Source organism: Symsagittifera roscoffensis, chromosome 2 (assembly GCF_963678635.1).
Source record: "Symsagittifera roscoffensis chromosome 2, txSymRosc1.1, whole genome shotgun sequence".
NCBI lineage: Eukaryota > Metazoa > Xenacoelomorpha > Acoela > Convolutidae > Symsagittifera > Symsagittifera roscoffensis.
Window position 1 is genome coordinate 18401539 of NC_087063.1, and position 25351 is coordinate 18426889.

A 25351-nucleotide genomic window follows, 5' to 3' on the forward strand; every position below is an offset into this window, starting at 1 on the left:
GTTTTTTGTATTTTTTCAGAACCTTTAGCCTATAACTTGTTGTTAAAAAAGAGTATATTGATCTTTTGTTCTTAAAGGATCAGCAAAGTAGTAAATCATCATCCCATGCTCATATCTATAATTGGTTGGAGCTGAGTTAGTTATTGTAATAATTGTTTCGGTTGTTGATTGATTTTATCAGCTAGATTTGATCCAAAAAAATTTGAAACTAAAGTTATGAATTTTTTCAATAGGCTGTTTCCATCTTTGCAACTGTTACCTAAATTACATCCGCAAACAAAAAGAATCATTCGATGATACATTTGAGACGTATAAGACAAAAAAACATGACGTTGATGACTATCATGAATTCAGGTCCTGACTCGTCAAAAACACTGTACAAAGATTGTTGAACACTGCTTTACCGTCTACGTTGTAGAATTTTCTCGGTTTTTCAACAATGCAGCTGTGATTTTCTGTTTTCTAGGACTAGAACTGGCAAAAAATGGTATTATCAATGCAAAATTGAAAAAACACCCTAAAAATTGTAATTGCAATCGTTTTTTAGTAAGTTCTGAAAACTGCAACTGCTCAGCTGCATCTTGTAATGAAATCAAGTCCAAAATTAGAAGTTAGTGATTTTAAAAATCTTCCATAGGAAGAACTAGAAAATTTTTGTTGATTTGCTTCGCTTTCATTGTTCTACCATAATGACCACAAGGAGAGCTTGTATCCAATAAAACAATTGCTGTTCCACCTGGAATAACTTTAATTTTTCTCAAATAAATTAGCTGATAGTTGATAAAATTTTCATGAAAAGAACCCGCAACAACTGAATTTGTGTTCATTACAACAGTTATTCTTCTTATTGGAGCTTTAGTGAAAATATGTTCCCGAATAAACTGGTTTTGACGAGATGGAATTATAAAGAACAGGAGTTATAAAGAACAGGTGGAATTATAAAGAACAGGTCTATAGTTTTCATGAAATTGTGATGTACAGGATTCTTTTCCGAATTCCATTGAAAGTTTTGATAAATTTTTCAGCTACTAAAAGTTGTCTGGTAAACATGGAACAATCAAAAATTTTTAGACTAATTGGGATTATAAGATAAAACGTAAGAATTCGGTAAATATCAAACTGCCCTAATTCGACCATTCGTATTCGGTAGTCACAATTTTTCCCAAATAACCAAATCAATGGCAAGCCTCTTATAGAAAGAAAACGCTATTCTTCTTCCTAAGGAATTTACTCTATTATTGACGTGATGCACATCAATAGCTTCCAGAAATTCTATGAAACTATATCCATGACAAGCACGAATTCCTCTATTACTCACTGACAGTTAGTTTAATTTCTCCGAAATTTTCCTTCATGAGGATGAAGCCTATTGGCATTGTAACTCATTGTTTTTTTAAAACTAAGTTGCAGAATATGAGAAAAAAGGAAATAGTAAATTGCTTACAAAAGTTAAGTAAGGTTCTGGTTCCTCATCTAACTCCTCCTGAAATTTTGCTTTGGGTTCTGATTTTTCTCTCTGAAAACCATCAAACAACCTTCTTTTGAGAAATTGAAGCTTTAAATTATGATAGAGACATTTAATTCAAATAGAGATTACAATGCATCTCAAAATCGATTCATTACTGCTATCGCCTAGAGAAAAATTGGGATATTTTTCTAGTGTGTAGGATGAATTAGCGTTTCCATATTTGAGATTTTAAAATTAAAATGTCCAAAGAGGTATTTGTAAAAGCTCCGTACGGAAAATGATTAATTTGATTGAATTTCATTTAATATTGTCAAAATGTCTTTGCGAGAGCGACTGCTTTTCGACCTACGTTTTGAAAAAGGGTTATACTGGTTCTACGACTAAGTTTTTTTTCACCTGAACTTCCAATTGTTTTCAAAATGTTTTTGTTCAAACATCTTTTTGGTCGAGAAATTGTTTTGAGTTTTTTTCGTCCCTTAACAACTTCCCGAAATCTATTAAGCTGCCTTTTTAGTTAAAATCTGTTCGGATTCTTTTTGCAGCAAAAGAGGGTTGCAGTTCTCCCAAGAGTTTGTGTGAGAGCACCACAACTTCTTTCACACTGTCCTACATGTTAATCAAAAATGAGAAAAACAGCTGATTTTTGAGCAAACATTTCGTTTGAAGTAAAAAAAATTAAAACTGATTATCCGTACTTTTGCGGAACAATAGAAACAACTTGTGTAAATCCTACGGACACAAAATGTTTTAGTTTTCACCCGTATTATGTCTTATTTCTATTTTTATGCTTTTAACGGAGTTTTTTAACAATTTTTTTCATTGTAGAGTCGTAAACGACTGATAATTCATGGACTGTCCTGTAGATAAAATGATTCCGTTTTTTATTTTGAGAATGAACAGAGTACAGTGCAAAAAAGAAATTTTTGTGTTCTCGACTATGTTTTGTTCTTTATTATCACTTCATATGCTAAGATTTAATTAAATAGGATTTATATAAAAAACAATCAATCAAATGTTTTGTTTATTTCTTTTTTCTACACCAAAATAATTCTTTTTTCTGTCAAACTCTTCGCTACGATTAAGTTCAATTAATTTTAATCGTTTTAATTTAAACTTTTCAAAAACTCTCATGAACTCTTTGATTTTCTAAGAACCTTTCTATCTGGGTAAAAAGTTATACTGTAAAAGATATAGTATCATACAAATTTTGTCTTTCTTTTTTTGTAAACTAATTTTTTTAATATCTTTGTTAGAGTAAACTTTTAGTATCAAAAAATGAAAGATAAAAGTTTGTATAAAACTATATCTTTTTCAGTAAAACTTTTTACCTTTGAAAAGTTTAAATTAAAACGATAAAAGATAATTGAACTGAATAAGCTGGTGTTGACGACTTGGATTTATGATTGGAATTGTTTTTGCTGGAATTCCAATGTGAGATGCATCGCAATCTCTATTTGATATAAGTGTCTCTATCATAAATTAAAGCTTCAATTTTTTGAGGGAATCTAGTTTGATGACTATAGAGAAAAATGCTGAAAATAAAGCAAATTCAGAGGAATACTTAGTATAGGAGCCAGCACCCTCCTTCTTTAAATAAAAAATCTACTATTTTTTTTATTGTCAAAAATTGAAGTTTATTTTCACAATACAAAAACTTACAACCCCAATGGATTATATTCTCTCAAAGCTAAACTCTTGAACAAAGTCAAATTGTCGGCAGCGAGTAACAAAAAAACTCTTGCTTGTCATCGATATAGTTTTATTGACTTTCAGGAAAAATTTAAATGCATAAGATCAAAAATAGAAAAAATTAGGAACAGGGATAAAGTTTTAACTCTATGGTAGGCTTCAGGTTTGCCATTGATTTGCATAGTTGTAAGAAAAACGACTATTAAATACCAAAGTTCGAAAAAAACAAAATTGAGCTAAACCCAGTTTTTGCATGTTATATGATAAAACAAAATCTAAAATTTGCTGACTGTTCGTCGTTCACAGAAAGGAATTTAGTAGCTGAATAGTTACAAAAATTGAAATGGAATTGACAAAGGGACCTTGTTCATTAAAATTACATTGAAATTCTAGCAAAAACAATTCCAATCATAATTCCAAGTCGTCAACACCAGCTTATTCAGTTCAATTATCTTTTATCGTTTTAACTTAAACTTTTCAGAAGTTCTCAGGAGCTCTTTAAATTTCTGAAAGACTTTCTACCCAGGTAAAAAGTTATACTGAAAAAGATATATTATCATACAAATTTTTATCTTTTATTTTTTTGATACTAAAAGTTTACTCTAACAAAGATATAAAAAAAATTAGTGTACAAAAAAAGAACAAAAAAATTTGTGTGATACTATATCTTTTACAGTATAACTTTTTACCCCGGAAAAAAGTCTCTTAGAAAATAAAAGAGTTCATGAGAACTATGAAAAGTTTAAATTAAAACGATAAACGTTAATTGAGATTAACCGTAGCAAAAAATTTGACAGAAAAAAGAATTATTTTGGTGTAGAAAAAAGAAATAAACAAAACATTTGATTGGTTCTTCTTTTATATAAATCTTATTTAGTTATATCTTAGCATATGAAGTGATAATATAGAACAAAATATAGTCGAGGATACAAAAACTTTTTTTTTTGCGTTGTACTCTGTTCATTCTCAAAACAAAAAACGGAATCATTTTATCTACAGGACAGTCCATGAATTATCAGTCCTTTACAAATCTACAATATTAAAAAAGTTTTTTTTTATGGAACAAAGAATGTTGAAGAATAATTTACAGTCTAGGTTGTAAATTTTCTCGGTTTTCAACCATTCAGCATTCGTTTTCAACCATTTCAGCATTGATGTCTAGATACCAATACAACAACTGAAAAAACCCAAAATTTCAAATTGGCATAAAAATTCTGAGACAGCAACTTTTCTCAATAAATTAATTTGCTTATTTGATAACCTTTCACATATCAAATATTTCTTTTCGTTCTGAACCATTTCTTCACTTAATTTTGGTTTAAAAAAAAACTTTTCAGTTGCATCTCATAGTGAAATCAATTCAAAGATTAGGATATAGTGATTTTGGATTTCATCCATAGTGTTGACGAGGAGAATTTATATCTAGAAAAAAAGTTGCTTTTCTACCGCGCAAAAATTTAAACTATTTTCGTTTTAAAAATTAAATAAGTGATACTTAAGAATATTTCTTGAAAAGATCCCGCAACAGCTGTATTTGTATTCAATGCAACAGCTATTCTTTTTATCGAAGCGAAATTGAAAAAGTTTTCCTGAATAAGCTGGTGTTGACGACTTGGAATTATGAATGGAATTGATTATGCTAGAGTTGCAATGTAATTGTAAGGAATAAGGTCCCTTTGTCGATTCCACTTCAAGTTTTGGTAACTATTCAGCTACTAAATTCCTTCCGGTGAACGACGAACAGTCAACAAACTTTACACTTTGGTTTATCATATAACATGCAAAAACTGGGTTCAGCTCAAATTTGTTTATTTCGATTTTTGGTATTTGGTAGTCGTTTTTTTTTACAACTATGCAAACCAATGGCAAGTCTACCATAGAGTGAAAATTTTATCCCCGTTCCTAATTTTTCTTTTATCGATCTTATGCATTTAAATGTTTCCTGAAGGTAAAAAAATGCTCAGCTGCATCTTGTAATGAAATCAAGTCCAAAATTAGAAGTTAGTGATTTTAAAAGTCTTCAACAGAAAGAACTGGAAAATATTTGTTAAACTGCTTTGCTTTCATTGTTCAAACATAGTGACGACAAGGAGAGTTTGTATCTAATGAAACAATTGCTGTTTCACCCGGAAAAACTTTACTTTTTCTCAAATAAAATAGCTGATAATTGATAAGATTTTCATGAAAAGAACCCGCAACATCTGAATGTGTATTCATTGCAGCAGTTATTCTTCTTATTGGAGCTTTAATGAAAAGATAATCCCGAATAAAATGGTTTTGAAGAGATAGAATTATAATTGTTCTCTCTTAGTTTTCATAAAACTGTATTGAATTGCATTCTTTTCCGGATTCCATTGAAAGTTTCATAATTATTTCAGCTACTAAAAGTTGTCTGGTAAACATCGAACAATCAAAAGTTTTTAGACTTATTTGGATTATTAGATAAAACGTAAGAATTGGGTAAATATCAAACTACCCTAGTTCGACTTTTCGTATTTGGTAGTCACAGTTTTTCACAAGTAATCAAATCAATGGCAAGCCTTTTATAGAAAGAAAACGCTATTCTTCTTCCTAAGGAATTTACTCTATTATTGACATGATGCACATCAATAGCTTCCAGAAATTCTATGAAACTATATCCATGACAAGCACGAATTCCTTTATTACTCACTGACAGTTTAGTTTAATTTCTCCGAAATTTTCCTTCATGAGGATGAAGCCTATTGGCATTGTAACTCCTTGTTTTATTAAAACTAAGTTGCAGAATATGAGAAAAAAGAAATAGTAGATTGCTTACAAGATTTGAGTAAGGTTCTGATTCCTCATCTAACTCCTCCTAAAATTAAGCTTTGGGTTCTGATTTCTCTCTCTGAAAACCATCAAACAACCTTCTTTTGAAAAATTGAAGCTTTAAATTATGATACAGACTCTTAATTCAAATAGAGATTACGATGCATTTTAAAATCGATTCATTACTGCTATCGTCTAGAGAAATACTGTGAAATTTTTCTTGTGTGTAGGATGAATTAGTGTTTCCATATTTGAGATTGTTAAATTAAAATCTCCAAGGGGGTATTTGTAAAACCTCCGTACGGAAAATGACTAATTTGATTGAAATTCATTTTATATTGTCAAAATGTCTTTGCGAAAGGGTTATACTGATTCTACAACTAAGTTTTATTTCACCTGACCTCACAATTGTTTTCAAAATGTTTTTGTTCAAGCATCTTTTTTGTCGAGAAATTGTTTTGAGTTTTTTTCGTCCCAAAATATATGAAGATGCAATTTCAAATAAAATCTGTTCGGATTATTTTTGCAGCAAAAGAGGGTTGCAGTTCTTCCAAGAGTTTGTGCGAGAGCACCACAACTTCTTTCACGCTGTCCTACATGTTAATCTTACACGTTTTAGTTTTTTCACCTGTAGTATGTCTTATTTCTATTTTTCTGCTATGAAATGAGTTTTTTAACAACTTTTTTTCATTGTAGAATCGTAAAGAACTGATAATTCATGGACTGTTCTGTAGATAAAATGATTCCGTTTTTTGTTTTGAGAATGAACAGAGTACAACGCAAAAGAGAAGTTTCTGTATCCTCGACTATGTTTTGTTCTATATTATCACTTCATATGCTAAGATATAATTAAATAGGTTTTGTATAAAAAACAACCAATCAAATGTTTTGTTTATTTCTTTTTTCTACTCCAAAATAATTCTTTTTTCTGTCAAATTTTTTGCTACGGTTAATCTCAATTAACGTTTATCGTTTTAATTTAAACTTTTCATAGTTCTCATGAACTCTTTAATTTTCTAAGAGACTTTTTTCCGGGGTAAAAAGTTATACTGTAAAAGATATAGTATCACACAAATTTTATTGTTCTTTTTTTGTACACTAATTTTTTTTATATCTTTGTTAGAGTAAACTTTTCAAATTCTTTGCTACGGTTAAGTTCAATTAACTTTTATCGTTTTAATTTAAACTTTTCATAGTTCTCATGAACTCTTTAATTTTCTAAGAGACTTTATACCAGGGTAAAAAGTTATACTTTAAAAGATATGGTATCATACATGTCTTAACTTTTTTTTGTACCCTAATTTTTTTATATCTTTGTTAGAGTAAACTGTTAGTATCAAAAAAATGAAAAATAAAAATAGTATATCTTTTTCAGTATAAAATTTTTTACCTGGGTAGAGAGTCTTTTAGAAATTTAAAGAGCTCCTGAGAAATTTTGAAAAGTTTAAATTGAAACGATAAAACATAATTGAACTGAATAAGCTGGTGTTGACGACTTGGAATTATGATTGGAATTGTTTTTGCAAGAATTTCAATGTAATTGTAATGAACAAGGTCCCTTTGTCGATTCCATTTCAAGTTTTGGTAACCTTTCATTAACTAAACTCCTTTCTGTGAACGACGAACAGTCAACAAACTTTGGACTTTGGTTTATCATATAACATGTGAAAACTGGGTTTAGCTCAAGTTTGTTTTTTTTTCGAACTTTGGTATTTGGTAGTCGTTTTTTTTACCACTATGCAAATCAATGGCAAGCCTACCATAGAGTTAAAATTTTATCCATTTTCCTATTTTTTTTCTATTTTTGATCTTATGCATTTAAATGTTTCCTGAAAGTCAATAAACTTATATCGATGACAAGCAAGAGTTTTTTTGTTAGTCGCTGCCGATGATTTGAATTTGTTCAAGATTTTAGCTTTGAGAGAATATTATCTATTGGGGTTGTAAGTTTTTGTATTGTGAAAATGAACTTCAATATTTGACAATAAAAAAATAGTAGACTTTTTATTTAAAGAAGGAGGGTTCTGGCTCCTATTCTAAGTATTCCTCTGAGTTTGCTTTAATTTCAGCATTTTTCTCTATAGGCATCAAATTAATTTCCCTCAAAAAATTGAAGCTTTAATTTATGATAGTGACACTTATATCAAATAGAGATTACGATGCATCTCAAATTCAACATCATTAGTGCTTTCATCTAGAGGAATACTGGGAAAAACTTCTTGTCTGTAGGATGAAGTAATTGTTTCTATAACTGCGACTTTGTCAAAAATCTCTAATGAGCAACTTGTAAAAACTCCGCACCAAAAATGACTACTCTGATATAAAATTTCTTGTCAAAGTTGTCTATGCTAGAGCGACTCTTTGTCTACCCTTTTTTTTGAGAAAAATTGTACTGTTTTTACTTTTAGGTATCTTTTTTCTACCGCCCAATTCTTTTCGGTTTATTTTTATTCGAACTTTTTTTGATAATGTTCTGAATTTTTTTGGTCCACTAGCAAATTCTCCAATCTCGGAAGTTGCAATTTTGAATATATCTGTTCCGATTTTTTTTTTTGCAAAATAAAGGGTATTGCAGCTCTCAAGACTTTGTGCAAGACACCAGAATTTCTTCCAAGCTGTCTTTCGTATCTACTCAAAATGAGACTTTTTGTTCGTATAACAATTAAAAGAAGCATTAGCAATTACCTCAAGAGTAGAAAAAACCATGCCTACGATCGATAAAAAGTTATATATAAAAAAATTACCTTTAATCTGAACAACTCCTCAATTCGTTTACAAAAACAAATTCTTTTTCGAAATCTTTGAGGATGCATGTTTGAAGCTTTTTGTGGCTTTTTTTGTAGATAATTTTGAAACTTCAAGAAATTTAACTGTGTATTGTGGTTTGTAAACTTTACGAAAAAGAAATTTATTCTTTGAAAATCTCACACCAACTACAATTTGAAATTTGGTTTCTAATATTTGTTTCTCAAATTGATGTAGAGAATTATTTTTACAAAAGATTTTCCAATTAATCAATTCTTGGCTTCTTTAGGTGATCTATTAATGCAACAATTCTTTATCAATGCAATCAAGATATTTCACTATGTAGCGGTTTCACATCTTCTATGTAGCGGTTAATTGTGTTATTAAATGATTGAATAGTTCTCTCTGTAAGTGCAGCTTTTGTTTCACTGATTATTGATAAACTTCAAGGATTCTCCCCTTGCAAAATTTTTCAAAGATCCTCCATATTCTATTCCTTTACCAAAACACATTTTTTGAGGTGTCTTCCGAAAAAATGTTTTGAATTGATAAGAGTGCCACAAAAGCCAGTAATTATTTGATTCTAATGTTTTGAATTGCTGGCAAATCTACAAAAACAAGTTCATAAATCAATTTTTTTGATATATTTTGAGAAAGCTTGATTTCTTTGGAATCATTTTATGTGAGGACCAAATTTTGTATTAGATATTCTGGTTTGTAAGAATCGTTAGTAAGAAAAAGTTTAAAAGAATTAACCTGATCTGCCCCTAAAAATGATCTATTAAGCCAATTGTTTAATGTTAAATGGTGCGATAGTTAAAACCCTTTAGTAGAACCTAAAATCCTTTTGTATAGAGAAATTATTTGTTGAGTTAGTTTCAAAGTTTCCCTTCGAAGTTTTACTACGTTTCTTTCAGAGGTTCTTGAATCTCTCCTCGTAGCAGTTTGACTAGACATTCGCTGAGAAACTTAATAAATTTTTTTGGGCAGACACGAATGAAGTTTAGGGAAGAAGGAATGTTTGGGGAAGAATTTTCGATAAATTGGGAGAATAGAGACGAATTGTTTGATCATCGTCCAAAAGCTTTGTCTCTGTTCCAGTTGGGATCTACAATTTAGTTGGCAATGAACCACTTTTGAAATAATATCTAAGTTCATTGACTTTTTTGTTGTTAAATTGATTAGTAAATACCAAATCGATTGAAGTTGCGTTTTGATCTGAATTTTGTGATTGAAATCCGAGTCCTAATTTTTGATGGAATGCACTGATTTGTTAAATATCTCTCATTAACGTGAACAAAACTATGCGAATATTTTTAAATTCATTATCTCTTCCTAATTTGTGTTGATTAAATAAGATATGCTTAATATATTTTGTGTTTAGACCCCTGTGTCTTCCAGCATTAGCAGTTATAGCAAATAGTCTAGAGTTTGTTTGAATTTCTTCAAAAAAGTCATCAAAAATAAGCATTTTCCCAGTTCCGTTATTGGTGAAAAAGTTCTTTCAAATCAAAGTCTACAGATTGGATAAGTTGAATGTTTTTTTTCTACATTTGACTATAAAAATGTTGGTAAAATTGAAAAAAGCAAAAGTCTTCTGTCAAAAATTGGTCGAAATGTCCCAATTTTCAACTAATCAAAAAAAAGATGCAAGTTCTCAGATCTACTCCGACCAACTTGGGAAATGAAAACTCGTTCTTTGGTAGATATTTTTTGTTCAAAGCTTTGGAGATTTTTTTTCATATTTTTCTTCATCAAAAACGAAAGTTCCTAATTCTTTCACTACATTTTGAAAGCAATTGATATCCAATACAACTAGACTCAAGATTTGAACTGTTTTTTTGCAGTTTTTGTTGAAAACGACCACAAATCGAACAAGGCAGATTCTGTTGAAGCCAATAAAATAAAATACAAATAGAACCAGTCACGTCACCAGTAAAAACAAGATTTGGGAACACCAGGCGCAACATAAAATATCCATGCCTTTTTGTGTAGTAGATTTCACATGTCCAACAGAACCAAGTAAATTGCATGAAGTCCAATTTGCAAGTTTACGAGAAAGCATTCTCAGCAGGAATCTCCTTAACCAGTTAGAACACCATTTGGGAGTTTTTGATCCATTTCTTTTACAAGTTTTTCCGGGTTCAAAACATTACAATTACAAAAAAATTGAATTTGTGTTTTTTTAATCTTTATTTTAGGAAAATTGTTGCTTAATCAATTACTCTGTAATTTTGATGTTTCTGTGCGGTCATTTTCTATAGTGCAGCAATAGTTTTTTTTTGAATGTCTCTATACAAATTAATAATCAGGGAAGTATATAATGCAGTATTTTATAATTGTAAAGACTGATTTTTTTTCGGTTGAATCCCATTTCTATGATATTTGTAAGATCCATGGATTTGTTATCAGTTCGGCAACCTATCAGAATTTTTCTTCTATCGTCATGAACAGTCCACTCAAAAGGAGATATTTAAGATTTTTCATCCAAAATCTGCAATTTTGGCAATTTTTGTAATTCTACAACAGTTAGCGAAACTATCGGGATTTTTCTTGTAAAAGTAAGAAAAAATCCCACTTTATGCGAATATTTGAAATTTAGTTTCCGTAAAAAATCAATATTCCAGTTAATACTGTTCATTTCAAAAGCATATTGAAAAAAAACTGATTTCAAAGGAAAAAATAATTGAGTTTTTAGACAAATAGCAAAATAATCAAATTTGATGTACATTTACAGTTCACAACAAAAATAGTCTCCAAAAACTTGGAACCGTTTTTTGAATTTGTTCACAGCCTAGTTGACCTGGATATTTTGTTACCATGCCTCATTTTTTGCAGTCAAGAGGCAAATCTGATTGTAGGTAGGCTTGTTGACATCGTTCTTATTGATTGCGACACGAAAATGTCTTCTATTTAAATTGCTGTGTCTTAAACATTGTTGCAGTTGGCAAACTCCTGGCTCATGTTTGACTCGTTATCAGAAGTGAGACCCAAAATAGGAACAAATCTGAGATTTTCAGAATTGTCAATACCAAGTTTCTGTTTGCCGAAACTGCTTCTCCTTCTTTTTTTACCGAGATAAACTCGCTGTCGCTTATCGAGTCGTCCCAATTCATTTTATGAATAGTTTGAAGCGGGTTGAAAATGTATTTTCTACTAGTACGATTATGGGAGCAAGCAAACCTCCCAGTTCATAAATCATTTTCTGAAAATCCAATATAACTGGGACTAGTCATTTCTCTTGATATCTTTTTTCAATGGGAGAACAGACTGATCAGATGAAAAATTTGAAACATTTGGTTTTGAGAATAATTGAATAAAGAAATAAAAAGTGTGATTCGTTCAATTAATCATAAAAAGAAAAAGTGGTATATATAAAAAATTCGAGCAATAAATCTTTGTTCCGGACGGCTGATGCTATGTGTCACGCTCATCACAGCTTTTACTCGGGTTATAATGACAAATCGTTTTTCATTTCCGTTTTTAGTGATTTCTAGGAAAAATAAATAGAAACTCAAGTTTATTGTGTCTCTACCCATACTTCTTTCTACTTTTTGGACCATTGCAAATTCTACTAGTTTATCTCTCAATCGAATTATCAACGATCGCGTAATTTTCGTATCACCAAATTATAGTTTGCGTATTTGATTTATACAAATACAGATTTCACTTAAATGATATATCAATATATGGCAAACATCTTCACCATTTTTTTTGCGATGTTCATCGCAGTCTGCAATGGAAAAGATTGCCAATTATTGATAAAACTATAGCGATAAAAAAAACTCAATTGATATAAACTGGCTTCCTCACAAACTAACGACGGCTCATACTTTCTAGAAAGAGTTGGAAAGGTACAAAACTGAAAAAATCAACCTGATTTGTTGAAAATAATTGATTGCTTTTTGGATGACTCTGGATTTGTAGATAACCATGATGTCAATTTTTCTAAGAAAAACTAAAAAATTATAATAATCTTCCTGTTTTTTTCTTACTTTCGCAAGAGTTTATTCGAAAGATATTGAAGTTTTTTTGCAGTATTTCTAACAAAATGCTAAAACTATTTAGTTTTTCCAACAAGATGCTAAAAGTGTTTCACTTTTGTCAAACTAATTGTGAAAAAAGTTTCAATTTTTTTTTAAAAATGCAAGAATTGTTTCACTGTTTTCTACAAAATGCGAAACAAGGATCACTGTCAAGTAGTTTTTAAGAAATTCCAACAAATTTTGTACTTAAAAGCAAAAATTTTAGTGTCTTCGCTAACATGTGTGAAAAAATTTATCAATTTTCTATATGTAATCTTTCTATTGGTAGTGTAACTTGAACTCTAACTGTTTTTTCGATCATTTGAAAGGGTTCACCCTGAACTACTCGTCTGTTTTCATGGTTAAAACCAAATTGTAAAAAAAACTTAAAATTTCAAAATTATTTATCAAAGAACAATTATTCACAAACAATACTAATGAAACATCTGTCGAGCAGCAGAAAATTTACTTATAGAACGCAGAGCTGTTTGGAGTATCAACGCTGGTGGTTGCTGTGGTGGGGTCTTCTGAGACATCATTCTCATCAGATTCCGCTTCCTAATAAGGTAAGATGAAACCATCTACTCATTGCACAAGAAATTGAGAATTAGGAAAATGGACTTGCATCTTGCGATGTTCGTTGAAGTCCCTTTGCATGATCTCAAACATGTGCTAAGCTTAAATTTGGACATTCATTCGTGCCAGATATAATGCACAGACTGTTTCTCGCACTTGGAGTAAGTAACAAAAGAGAGAACATTTCAGTGTACTGAAAGGTTGCGCCTGTGCAGCAAAACCTATTTCTGCTATGATAGAAACACTGACAAACTCTAATTTAATGGCAAAGTTCTCGAAGATTCACAACTTTTTTTCGAAGATACTGAAGATGGCCTCATGTCTAATTACAGACAAGTTCATGACGAAGCTGTAAAATTGAAAAACCGCTAGCCATGTGGTCGGAACAAAATAAAAAAGGACTCAGTTACTTTTACCCGAAAAGGAAAGATCTCAATGATGGAATCCACACTAAACCATTGAGCTTCTAGCTTTAACTTGTAAATTGTATTAAAACTTCATAAGTTGCAGTGATTTATACGTTTTTTTTGTATTTTTTTTCTCAAAAAACATGATTTTTTCAACAAGTTTCAGTATTTCAGCATATTTTCAACACAAAGTCAATATATATATATATATATATATATATATATATATATATATATATATATATATATATATATATATTTAAACTTAACTTCTTACACATTGGTGTATGGAACTTTAAAGATGGTCAATTCGAGCGCCAAAAAATTGATACTTGAGCGCAAAAAACTTTTGGAAGCTTGCTTTCTTACCATCTGAAACTCTAAGAATTATAACCTATCTCAATACATTGGTAAATTTAATTCATATCTTAATACATAGCCAGTGGTCCCGGAAATTACTCCTTATCTTAATAATGAGGACCGCCGGTACCCCCTAGCTCTTCATAAATATATACTACTCCTACATTTCTGAATCGGGTCTCAAATGAAAAACTTGGTAAAATTTGAAAAAAATATATAATTCATGACGGCATTTCTTGACGTTTACAAAAACAATTTTTGTTTGTTTTGCTAATCCATTTAATGACCAGTAGGATGATCACGTTTTCTTTAACGAGTTTTTGTTAAATTAGCTACAATTGAGCAGAAAAAAACTACGTACCTCAAAAATGTTTGCTATTTGTTAATTGGCCGTAAAAAAATTATTTTGCAGTCTGGGACTGAATCCCTTATTATATAATCCTCAGAACAAGTTGCTGGTTTTTTGATGAACAAATTAAATACTGAATGGGTTTTTCATAAAAAAGTTTGGTAAGAAATTTAACCTGTGGTTTCACCTAATAATCATGTTGTTTTTCAATAATGCTTTGTTTTAGTTTTTTTCAATAATGTTTTTTCAAATATAGTTCGAACAAGATATTGATCTTTCTGATTGCGCCTCAAAAAGTTTTGAAGAGTTTAATCTACTAGTCAATGAACGCTTAAATTTTTCAAGCTCCAGAAGTACACGAAAGTAGCCACATCATTGGCCCATCCCACTAGCTATTGTAATGAAAAAACAACCGTATAGTAAACAAAAGTTTCAAGCAAAAAGGTTAGTCTTTATTCCTATGGATTTCTGAATTCACAGAAGTGTTTGATAGCCAAAAACGAAGGGCAAAATTGAGAGAAAATGGGCCATTACAAACTGAATTTGGTTTGTTGGCATGGTGAAAAATGCGCTTTAATGACAAGCACGCAAAACATATCAGCCAGACTTTATTGTTTACCATAGCAAACCATGCTAATATAATTCTGCTCTTAATTTTTTCTAATGAAAGTGAATCAAACTTCTCGTGAATCGCAACAGCTTTAAAAGTAAAAAAAGAAGAAAAACTCATCCCTCGATAAAAAATTATGCCTCGTTAAAAATTATCATAGATTATTTTTCTGTGAGCACTTGTTTTTGAGTATTATTATTGTTCCGACTTTCGAAGAAAGTGACGGAATATTTGCGTTCAGGGTGATTTTTTTTATCCAGACAAATTTCGACTTTCTGCCTAGCCAATTTTGATGAAACTTTTCATATCAACCAAAAGGTACTGTAGTATTGAGTTTAAATTTGAAAAAATATTTTACCTGCGATCATTTTTTGTGAAGTTATGAGGGTTTAAAAATTGCCAGTTTGGCTAAATTGGGATAATAAACGCGCGATATATTTTGTGCTATTAAAGCATAAGCTGAGAGGTAATCCTCCTTAGAAATCGTTCCCCATTGAGTTTAGGCATGCTATATGATCTATTTATTACTTTACTATATGCAAAATCTATTACTTTGTACTTTACATAGCGTGTGGAGGACAAATTGAATTTTTTTTGAAAGTTTTTTCTTACAATTTTAGGGAAAACTACTTAATAAACCTTAAAAAACAGTCTGAACAATCAAGGCTTTGTCCTGATACGAGCAGTATTGTACCAATTGGTACTATACATAGCATGTGGGGAGATGGTTTTCAAAAAACTCAAAAAATGATTTGAATTTTTTCAGTTTTTTGTTTAAAGTTTCATCAATTATTTTAATATCAACTAATCCATAGAAAATACAATCCACTCGGAAATTGTTAGTTCCTAATATTTTGAATTTAGCTGTATCTAGGTAAATTTATTGGCTTCTAGGTAAAAAAAATAATCCAAAAATAGAAAATGAAAAAATTAGGAATTTTGGACAACATCAAAAACCAAGTGTGAAAACTTGAGTTGCAAGAAAAAAAACGACCAACTAATTAGCCTTAATTCAATTTGGAACCATTTTTTTTAATGCGGGATAATTCACCACGCATAATTAATTTGCGTTACACTCTCAGCATTATGAATAAATTCTTCAAAGCGCGCATAATTTAGTCCAGAACATGGCCAATTGCCAATTTTCAAATCCCCAGAACTTTTCAAAAAGTAATCAGAGGTTAAATAGCTTTTTAAGTTTGAACTCAGAAAGTCGATATCTCCAATGGCGTATAGAAAACTGTTAAGTCTAAAACTATTATTTTGATAGGTGAAAATCGCAAAACATTCGATAGGCGAAAATGTGTATTTGAAAACAGCAAAAGAAACTCTCGGCTGCAGTTTCACGGGGTAGCAGCGAACTCGTGTGTAAGCTCAAAACATCAGAAGAAACTATTAGAAGAAAAATAGCTCAATTTTTTAGCGACTCGGATGGCGTGGCGTGGCGTGGTTTTGTAAGCTTAGAGCAACAGTAGAAACTGATTTGAATGACATTGCGCGCTTGTTAAGCTAGAAACAGCGGTAGAAACTCAGACAGCATTGCGGGTATGTACCCTACGATCTAAATGCAGAAGAAACTTTTAAAAGAACAGCTTCTCAAAATTTTATTGACTAAATGGCATTGTACGCAGTGTGAGATCAAAACTGCAGTAGAATAAACTCCAATTGTACCGGTTTCTCATTGTTTTTACTGAGATGAAGTGGGTCTTGCCTTGTGTTAGCTCGAAAATGCACAACCAATTTCTGATAAAACCACTCTTCCGATGAACCACTCCTCATTTTTTAACCAAATGGAATGGAGTTGAGTAAAGTTGTAAGATAAAAAAATCACTTCATTCAGTGATCATAAATAGTGAAGTCTCTCCAAATTAAAATGAGGCGTTATTTCAATTACTCACTAAGTTAAGCTAACTGCATAAGGGGGAAGTTTATTTCATCTAGTAACTATAAATACTGAAGCTATCATAATAAACTTACAAGAGTCAGTTAAAAAATAAAATCGATGAATACAAGAATCAACTCTTTTTTAGACTTTGCATAACTTTTAAGTGAACGATTTTCAAAAAACAGTCAGAAAAAAATTCAATTTTTTTTTTGATTTTTTATCATAGAATAAAAAGGCAGCGGATGACTTGTTAATTAATTGATTATGCAAAATAAACGTTTTGCTTTCTACAGAAATTGTTTTGCAATCACTTTTTCTATTAACTTTTGTTTCAGTTTACGCTTTAAAATGGCGGTTTCTATAAATTATTCTACGTTCTCGCCGTTGACTAGTATGACTTTCTTAAGTTTACGCGAAAATAGATAATCTCGCAAAAATAGGTAATAGGCAAATGCCATGTTTTGCAAAAATGATTATGTGTTTGTTCCTGACTTTTGATAACCATTTTGAGTTATTAGTTTTGTGTTTTTGCTTACATATAATCATCTGCTCTGAAGCAGATTATTTGAACAATAGAGATAGTTCATCCAGTGATTATAAATAACGAAATTTTTCCAAATTAAATTGAGGCGTTAATTCATTTACTCACTAAGTATTGGTATGCTAACTGTATGAGGGAGAAGTTTTTTTCATCCAGTGATTTTAAATACTGAAATTGTCATAATAAATTTACAACAGTCAGTTAGAAACTCAACTTCTGAAATAAATAAAAACTAAGTTTTTCAGTTATTTCATAGATAATAAAAGGCTGCAGATAACTTTTACATGCTACAGAAATTGTTTTGCCTTGATCACTTTTTCTTTTTACTTTTGTCTTGTTTTACGTTTTTCTTTTGCGTTTTCGACGTTGAATTGCATGGTTTTATTAAATTATGCAAGGAACAGGAAGTGCGTGCCATATTTTGCAAAAATTTCGACGTATTTTTTTCCTGATTTTTGATAGCCGTTTTGAGTTATGATTATCAAGTTTTCTTTACATCTAAATCATCTGCTCTAGTATAGATACATCCTCACAGAAAATTATTCCTTCAAAAACGGGAGAAATATAAATTCCCGACTTAAGTTCTCATCAGTTCGTAATTTTGTTATCAAGTATAGTGGCAGCGCGCGCATTTGAAAACAGCAATAGAAACTCTAAACTGCACACCTTTTTATTTTTTTGTATTTCATTTTTACGGGGTAGCATCGAGCGCGTGTGTAAGCTCACAACATCATTCGAAACTATCAAAAAAAAAGCTCATTTTTTTTTACCAATTGGCATGGCGTATCACGATTTTGTACGCTTAGAGCAGCAGTAGGAACTCTAAATAGAACAGCTTCTCTTTATTTTAACTGACAACGCGCGCTTGTTACGCTAGAAAAAGCAGTAGAAACTCTAAGTGTAACACTTTTTTCATTTTTTTTCTTTTTCAGATTTTTCGCAGACAGAATTGCGCGTATGTGTAAGCTCGAAGCAGCAAAAAAATTTCTTGAAAGAACGGCTTCTCAAAAATTCATTGAATAAAATGGCAGCGAGCGCACGCATGCGTAAGCTCAAAAAAGCAGTAGATAATTCAGGTGGTTTCTTATTACTATTACTGAGACGGAGTGCGTCTCGCAGTGTGTAAGTCGAAACTGCTGTACCAATTTCTGATAGAACAACTTTTTTCACCAAATGGAATGGAGTTGAATGCAAAAGTAAGATTGAAACATCCCTAAAAACTCGAAATAGTGCTGCTTATGCAAAATTTACATTAGTAACTTTCAAAACGGCCAACAAATGTTGGTTATTTTTTTTGTTGATGCATGAAAATTCGCCCAGATATTCTTGCTATCTGGTGATGAATATTTTAGGGGTCACTCTGAGGATGTCAAGATCATCAGCTATCAGCTTCTTTTTCATATATAATTCGATATCGTTTCTATATCAAATTGCAACTTTTCAATTAAGTGTTTTTATCAAAATTTTGAAAACTTAATTTGATCCAGTGTTATAAATACTGTAGTCTATCCAAATTAAAATGAGGCGTTATTTCAACTACATACTAAGTTAAGGTATGCTAACTGTATAAGGGAGAAGAAAGGCAGCAGATAACTTGTCACTTAAATGAATATGTCAAAAAACCGTTTGGCATTCTACAGAAATTGTCTTGCTTTGATTTTTTTGCTTTTAAATTTCGTTTCATTTTACGTTTCAAATGGGGGTTGCTAATTTTTTTACGTTCTCGCCGTTGACTAGTATGATTTTTTCAATGTACGCAAACAAAACAGGAAGTGAATGCCATATTTTGCAAAAGTGTAGACATGTTTATTCCTGATAATTGATATCTCTTTTGAGTTTTTACTTTCATGTTTTCCCTCACATCTTATTATCTGCTCTAAGACGAATAGGTTCTCACAGAAAAATTTTCCGTTGAAAAACGGAAAAATTGAAAGTTCCCGAATTGAGTTCTGATCGATTCGTAATTTATTGATCGATTCGGGTGGCATCGCGCGCATGTGTATTTTAAAACAGCAGAAGAAATTCTAAATTGAACAGCTTTTAAAACTTTTTATCGACTTCAGTTTTACCGAGTAGCATCGAGCACGTGAGTAAGCTCAAAACAGAAAAAACAGGTACAGTGTAAGCTCAGAAGAAACTATCAGAAGAAAAGTGGCGCAAGTTTTTACCGACTCGGATGGCGTGTCACGCTTTTATCAGCATAGAGCAGCAGTAGGAAATAGTACAGCTTCCTAAAACTTTTGTCGACTCGGATGGCATCGTGCGTCTGTTAAGCTAGAAACAGCGTTAGAAGCTCTAAATGCAACACTTTTTTTCAGTTTGTTCTGGGCTCAGATGGCATTGCGCGTATGTTTAAGATCGAAACATCAGTAAAAACTCGTAATAGGGCTGCTGATGTGAAATTTGTACTGGTGACTCTCAAAACGGCCAACAAAGGTTGTTTATTTCCTCTCTTAATAATTGAAAATTCGCCCAGATCTTCTTGCAATCTGGTGTCAGAAACTTTGGGATCAGTTTGATGAGGTTGAGGCCATCAGTTTATCATTTATATGTAATTTCTTTATCGTTTTTATATCAAATTTTGACTTTTCAACAAAGTGTTTTTGTCAAAAATTTAAAAGCATTTTTGGAAAAATGTAAAATGACAAAAATGAAAAAGATGTTTTTGTTCCGACTTTCGTAACAAAAGTAATTGTTCCGACTTTCGTACAAAAAAGTAACGGAATATTTGTGCTCGGGTGGGTTTTTTTTTTCTTCAGACAAATTTAGACCTTTTAACTGGCCATTTTTGACGGAATTTTCTTATATAATTCGAAAAGTATTGAGTTTTTGACCTTTAATTTGGAAAGATATTTCACCTGTGACCATTTTTCGCAAAGTTATGGGGGTTTAAAGATTGCCAATCTGCTCAATTTGGGACAATTAACGCGCGATATAATTAGCGCTCTTAACGCGTCAGCGGAGATCTAATCCGTCTTAGAAATCGTTCCAAATTGGTTAAAGGAAGCTTATTTGCCATAATTGATTTGTTATAAGGAGCGAAATACATCCTTTTGTACATTTTATGGCGTGTGGTAGATGACTTTCATCAAAAATTTCAAATTTTAGAAAAAAAGTTTTTTTTATTTTGTTTTATTTCATTTAATTTTTTAATGTTATTGCTGCTCCATAAACCTTGAAAGGCAGTCGGAACATTCAGGGCTTCACCCTGATACGAGCAGTTTTGTTTATTTTTCATTTTCATTCTTTTATTAGTTGCTCTTGGAAAAAAACTGATAGAGCAATTTTGTTTATTCTTAGATTTGTACGACAGTCTGCTTTTCAGATGGAGATTGAAAGCAGTTCTTCGAGCTGCCATGAAAACTAAAAAAATGCGGAGATTGCCTTTACAAGGCATTGTAGCTTCCCTATTGCCGTACCATGCTCAGGTTCGAAGCAGGATTTTGCTCTAAGTTCTATTTTGGCAAACAATTACAAGGCACACTATAAACATGGATAATATTTGACACACAATCAGTCAGTCGCGCACAAATTTTTAAAGCAATATTTATAAAGCTCACTACATTATAAAGCTAAAACTCTTTTCCACCTGAAACAATATAAATAATTGAATAAAAAAGAGGGAAGATCTCAGAGTCATGAGAACAGCCTCCTCCTTCATGTTCTATTTCACCCAAAAAGTGCATCGAAGTTCAAAAAGTGACAATCGATACTTGAAAAACTATCAGTCAGATATGCAGTATTATCAAAGCCTTAGAAAACTAAAAGCCTTATAAACTCTCCCGATGATCATTTTTGAGCTTTTCGATACACTTTTTAGGTGAAATAGTTATGTATGAGGAGGTTGTTCTCATGGCACAAGATCCATGTTTAGAAAACATAACAGACGGACATCGTGCAAACGGTCTAAAGCCGACTGAGATTTACAGCAAACGGTCTAAAACCTTTCCTCTATTTTCAATATAATTATTTATATTGTTTCAGCCACAAACGGTGGGAAGGAATTTTGGCATGAGATGTTTTTTTCAGCAAAATCAGGTCCGATTCCGAGAATAAATTTCTCAGTGTTGAGATGAATTTATACAGTTGAGTGAAATATATTACACCACAGAGAAGGTGTCTAATTTTCTATTAATTTTAAGTTTATTCAAGCCATTTTGAAGCTAATTTTTTCAAACATGATTTTTTCCAACGTAAAGAAATTTGTTCTATGATTGGTTAAGTCAGAACATTGTATGCTATTTTCACAGCAATTGAAAACTCTACCCGGATTGATCTTGCAGAGAAAATCAGTACTGTTGCAGTATTGTTACAGCAAAAAAAACAGTACTGTTACAAAATTGCGCCAGCGTCAATTTATCTTTGATCAGAGAAAAAGGGAAAAATCAGCAATAAAAACAGCACTGTCACATAGATAAATCAGCACTGTAACAACACTGTTACAGAGATGAATCAGCAGTGTAACAGCACTGAAAATAGCAAAAATAGCACTAAGAAAGCAAAAAAGCTCAGAAAAATTTCAAAAACAGCGCTTAAAAACTGCAAATGCAGCACTAAAAATTTGAATTTAAAACAGTGACAACAAATAACAATAGAAAACTGGTCTAAAAGTTCAGGTTTAGAGTCAGTTTTGGTATTTTACTCAAATTGATAAAGACGTTCAGGTTTCGGGTTCGGCTTTGTAATCAGCCTCCTTTCCTGTGTCAAAGTATCGACAGTTGTTGCCTTTTAACCTTCTTTCAGTAACTCCACGTGGTTGCCCACAATAGTTTTGATTCTCTTTGCATCAAACTTGCTCAAAAGTTTCACAAAAACCCGAGAGCCAAAATTTTCCTGTAAACTTTGCGATGCGGCGCTTATATTATTTTATGGTCCCGATACAAAGCTTTGGGCGTCAATCGGATCAAACTTTTGACCACTTCTCTTAAGCGTAAACTGCGTTTTTAGGTAGTTTACAGCTAATTTATAATATAGTTTTTAAACTACAAGGTCACTTCAATTTTTTTTGATTGTAACGGCACTTAACAAATTTTTGGACAAAAACAGAGAAACAAAAACAACAGTACTGCAACAAAGTTGATTCTTTTTGTTTCATTGTTTTTTTTTCTTCCTGGAACAGTACTGGAAAAAAACATATCACTGGTTTTACTGTGAAACAGTACTGATTATTACTGGCAGACCAATCCGGGTATCGTAAAATATATTTGAAAAGTGCTGGATTTCAAAAACTGAATAAGGATATGCAATTGAGGGCTTTCGGTCCTTCTGCCATGAAGCATCCCAAATTCAGCAATTAACTCGTCTCATGACTGTTTTAAAGGTAAAGTTGAAGAGGCATGTACACGTAGATCTCGTATTGGTTTATCAGGATTCTTTGAAACGCACAATCTCCAGATCTGAAAACGGAACATTTCACATTAAATGATGAAAAACAGAACATTTCACGTTAAATGATGAACTCGGATGCACAATTCAAGATACTCTCCTAATAGGTCAACTTGAGATCCTTTACTTACTATTTGACTCGGTTTCCGCACAGCTTTGCAATTTGCACACGTAAACTCCCACAAAATTAGTCTATATCTGTATCCGAATAAAGGATATTGACTTCTTAAGATATCGGCAGCGTGTGAAATATTCGATTCGGATTTTCTGAAAACTCCAAAAAAGAACCAGGTTGATAACCATCAATAAAAAACGTTTTAGGGGAGTATTTTACCTTGGTCCCGCTCTCTTTTTTTCTAAGATTAGATTCATAGGCCAGGAGTTTATATTAAAAAGCTTAAGTCCTCGAAAATGCGCTAAAACCGTTTATTGACCATTTTTTTTAAAATAAGCGCCGTGATCTTGATGGGTATTCAATCGCTCTTAACTGAGGAACATTCGGTTATATTGTCGGTTCTTATGCACTAAACGGCCCAAAATTAGTATTTCGACATCTTGATCTTGAACTGAAATTAATGTGGTTGAATCTGATTGGCTATTTAGCCAATCAAACTCAAACATGGTCGATATTTCAATTAAAATTCCAGCCCGTAAATTGATTAGCCGAAATCCTCAAAAATATGGAACTTTTTTCGACAATATTTAACTGAAACGTTGTGGCTGGACGAATTTCACAAGTGAATTGAAATTAGTTGGATTTTTTGAAAGAGTTCCATGTTTTTGATAAGTTCTGCTAGTATTTTCATCCGCAGGAAGTTTTGTTGAAAATGCCTGACTGCGTTGTTGAGCTAAATTTAGCAAATCAGGTTCGACCGCATATATTTCAGCTGAAGATATACAAATGAAGTTTTAGGGCCGTTTAGTGCATAACACAAGATCCGTTATATCTCCCAAAATTTCATGCGGAAGAAAATAGAAAATACCCGGGTTGACCTCCAAAGACCGAAAATGCTAATCATACAATTCCATAAACTAAGTCTATGAAAAATTTGAAAAAATGCTACTCATACAAATTTCATACAGTTCGCTAAAACGGAGTCATCGAATTTTTGAATAAAAATTCTTGTTTTTGCATATAAGTTGTTGTATCTTCATACATTAAAAAGAATTTTTTTTGTCAAAAAATGCGAATCATACATTTTTCATATATGAAAAATCTATGACTAGCATTTTCTGATGGCTAAGTTGTTTTGAATTTGCCGCAAACAATTTTTTAAAAACCATTTTGGTACTCACACAAACATTTTTCAAAAAAAAATTTGCATGCAAAAATTAATTTTTTGTGTGTATAACGTAGTCCTGGATACACAAAAGTTGAGTTTTTTTCCATTTCTCTGGATAACATTTTTCAAAAACACTTAACACGCCTATTTATTTTGTATGGCATGCTGTTGTATGCTTTGGTCAATGCATGATTCATTAAAGTTTAAAATTTTTGAAAAATTGAAAGACGGTCAAACATGTGGTGACCCTATTTCTGAGTAACCAAGGTTTTTGTCAAATGTGTTCGCTTACAAAAACCACCCAAAATTATTGCGAATTTAGATTTAAACTTTAGAAATTTAAAAATAACTAATCATAGACCTTTCATGCAATTTTACGTACTTATGGAATTGCATTAAAAGTAAATGATTAGCAAAAAGTAAATTTTCATATATGAAAATTGTATGACTAGCATTTTTAATCAATCCGGGTACAGAGCAATGTGTTTGCGCTACATGATTTGGCATATGACTCATTTTAATCAATCAAAGTTACAGAATGCGGAGATTGCCTTTACAAGGCATTGTAGCTTCCCTATTGCCGTACCATGCTCAGGTTCGAAGCAGGATTTTGTTCTAAGTTCTATTTTGGCAAACAATTACAAGGCACATGGATAATATTTGACACACAATCAGTCAGTCGCGCACAAATTTTTAAAGCAATTTTTATAGAGCTCACTAAATTATAAAGCTAAAACTCTTTCCCACCTGAAACAAGATAAATAATTGAATAAAAAAGAGGGAAGATCTCAGAGTCTTCATGTTCTATTTCACCCAAAAAGTGCATCGAAATTCAAAAAATGACAATCGATACTTGAAAAACTATCAGTCAGATATGCAGTATTATTATCAAAGCCTTATAAAACTAACTGTTCCTCTCCCGATGATCATTTTTGAGCTTTTCGATACACTTTTTAGGTGGAATAGTTCATATAGGAGGAGTTTGTTCTCATGGCACAAAATCCATGTTTAGAAAACATAACATACGGACATCGTGCAAACAGTCTAAAACCGACTGAGACCTTTCCTCTTTTTTTAATTTATTTTTAAATTATGTATATTGTTTCAGCCACAAACGGTGGGAAGGAATTTTGGCATGAGATGTTTTTTTTCAGCAAACTCAGGTCCGATTCCAAGAATATACTTCTCAGTGTTGAGATGAATTTATACAGTTGAGTGGAAAATATTACACCACAGAG

The 25351-nt window shown here is 31.6% G+C and overlaps 2 protein-coding genes across 2 annotated transcripts in view; both read right to left on the bottom strand.

Annotated features, from left to right (window-relative positions):
• The window catches only part of LOC134840599 (F-box/LRR-repeat protein 2-like), a 382029-nt gene that overhangs the window by 229980 nt on the left and 126698 nt on the right, over positions 1 to 25351 (bottom strand). The window lies entirely within an intron of this gene.
• Positions 22589 to 25351, bottom strand: part of LOC134840600 (uncharacterized) — a 52162-nt gene continuing 49399 nt past the window's right edge. The window contains exon 5 of the mRNA XM_063856524.1: positions 22589 to 22841. Within this exon, the coding sequence (XP_063712594.1) occupies positions 22760 to 22841 (82 nt within the window). The 3' untranslated portion in view covers positions 22589 to 22759. The remainder of the gene's footprint in view (positions 22842 to 25351) is intronic.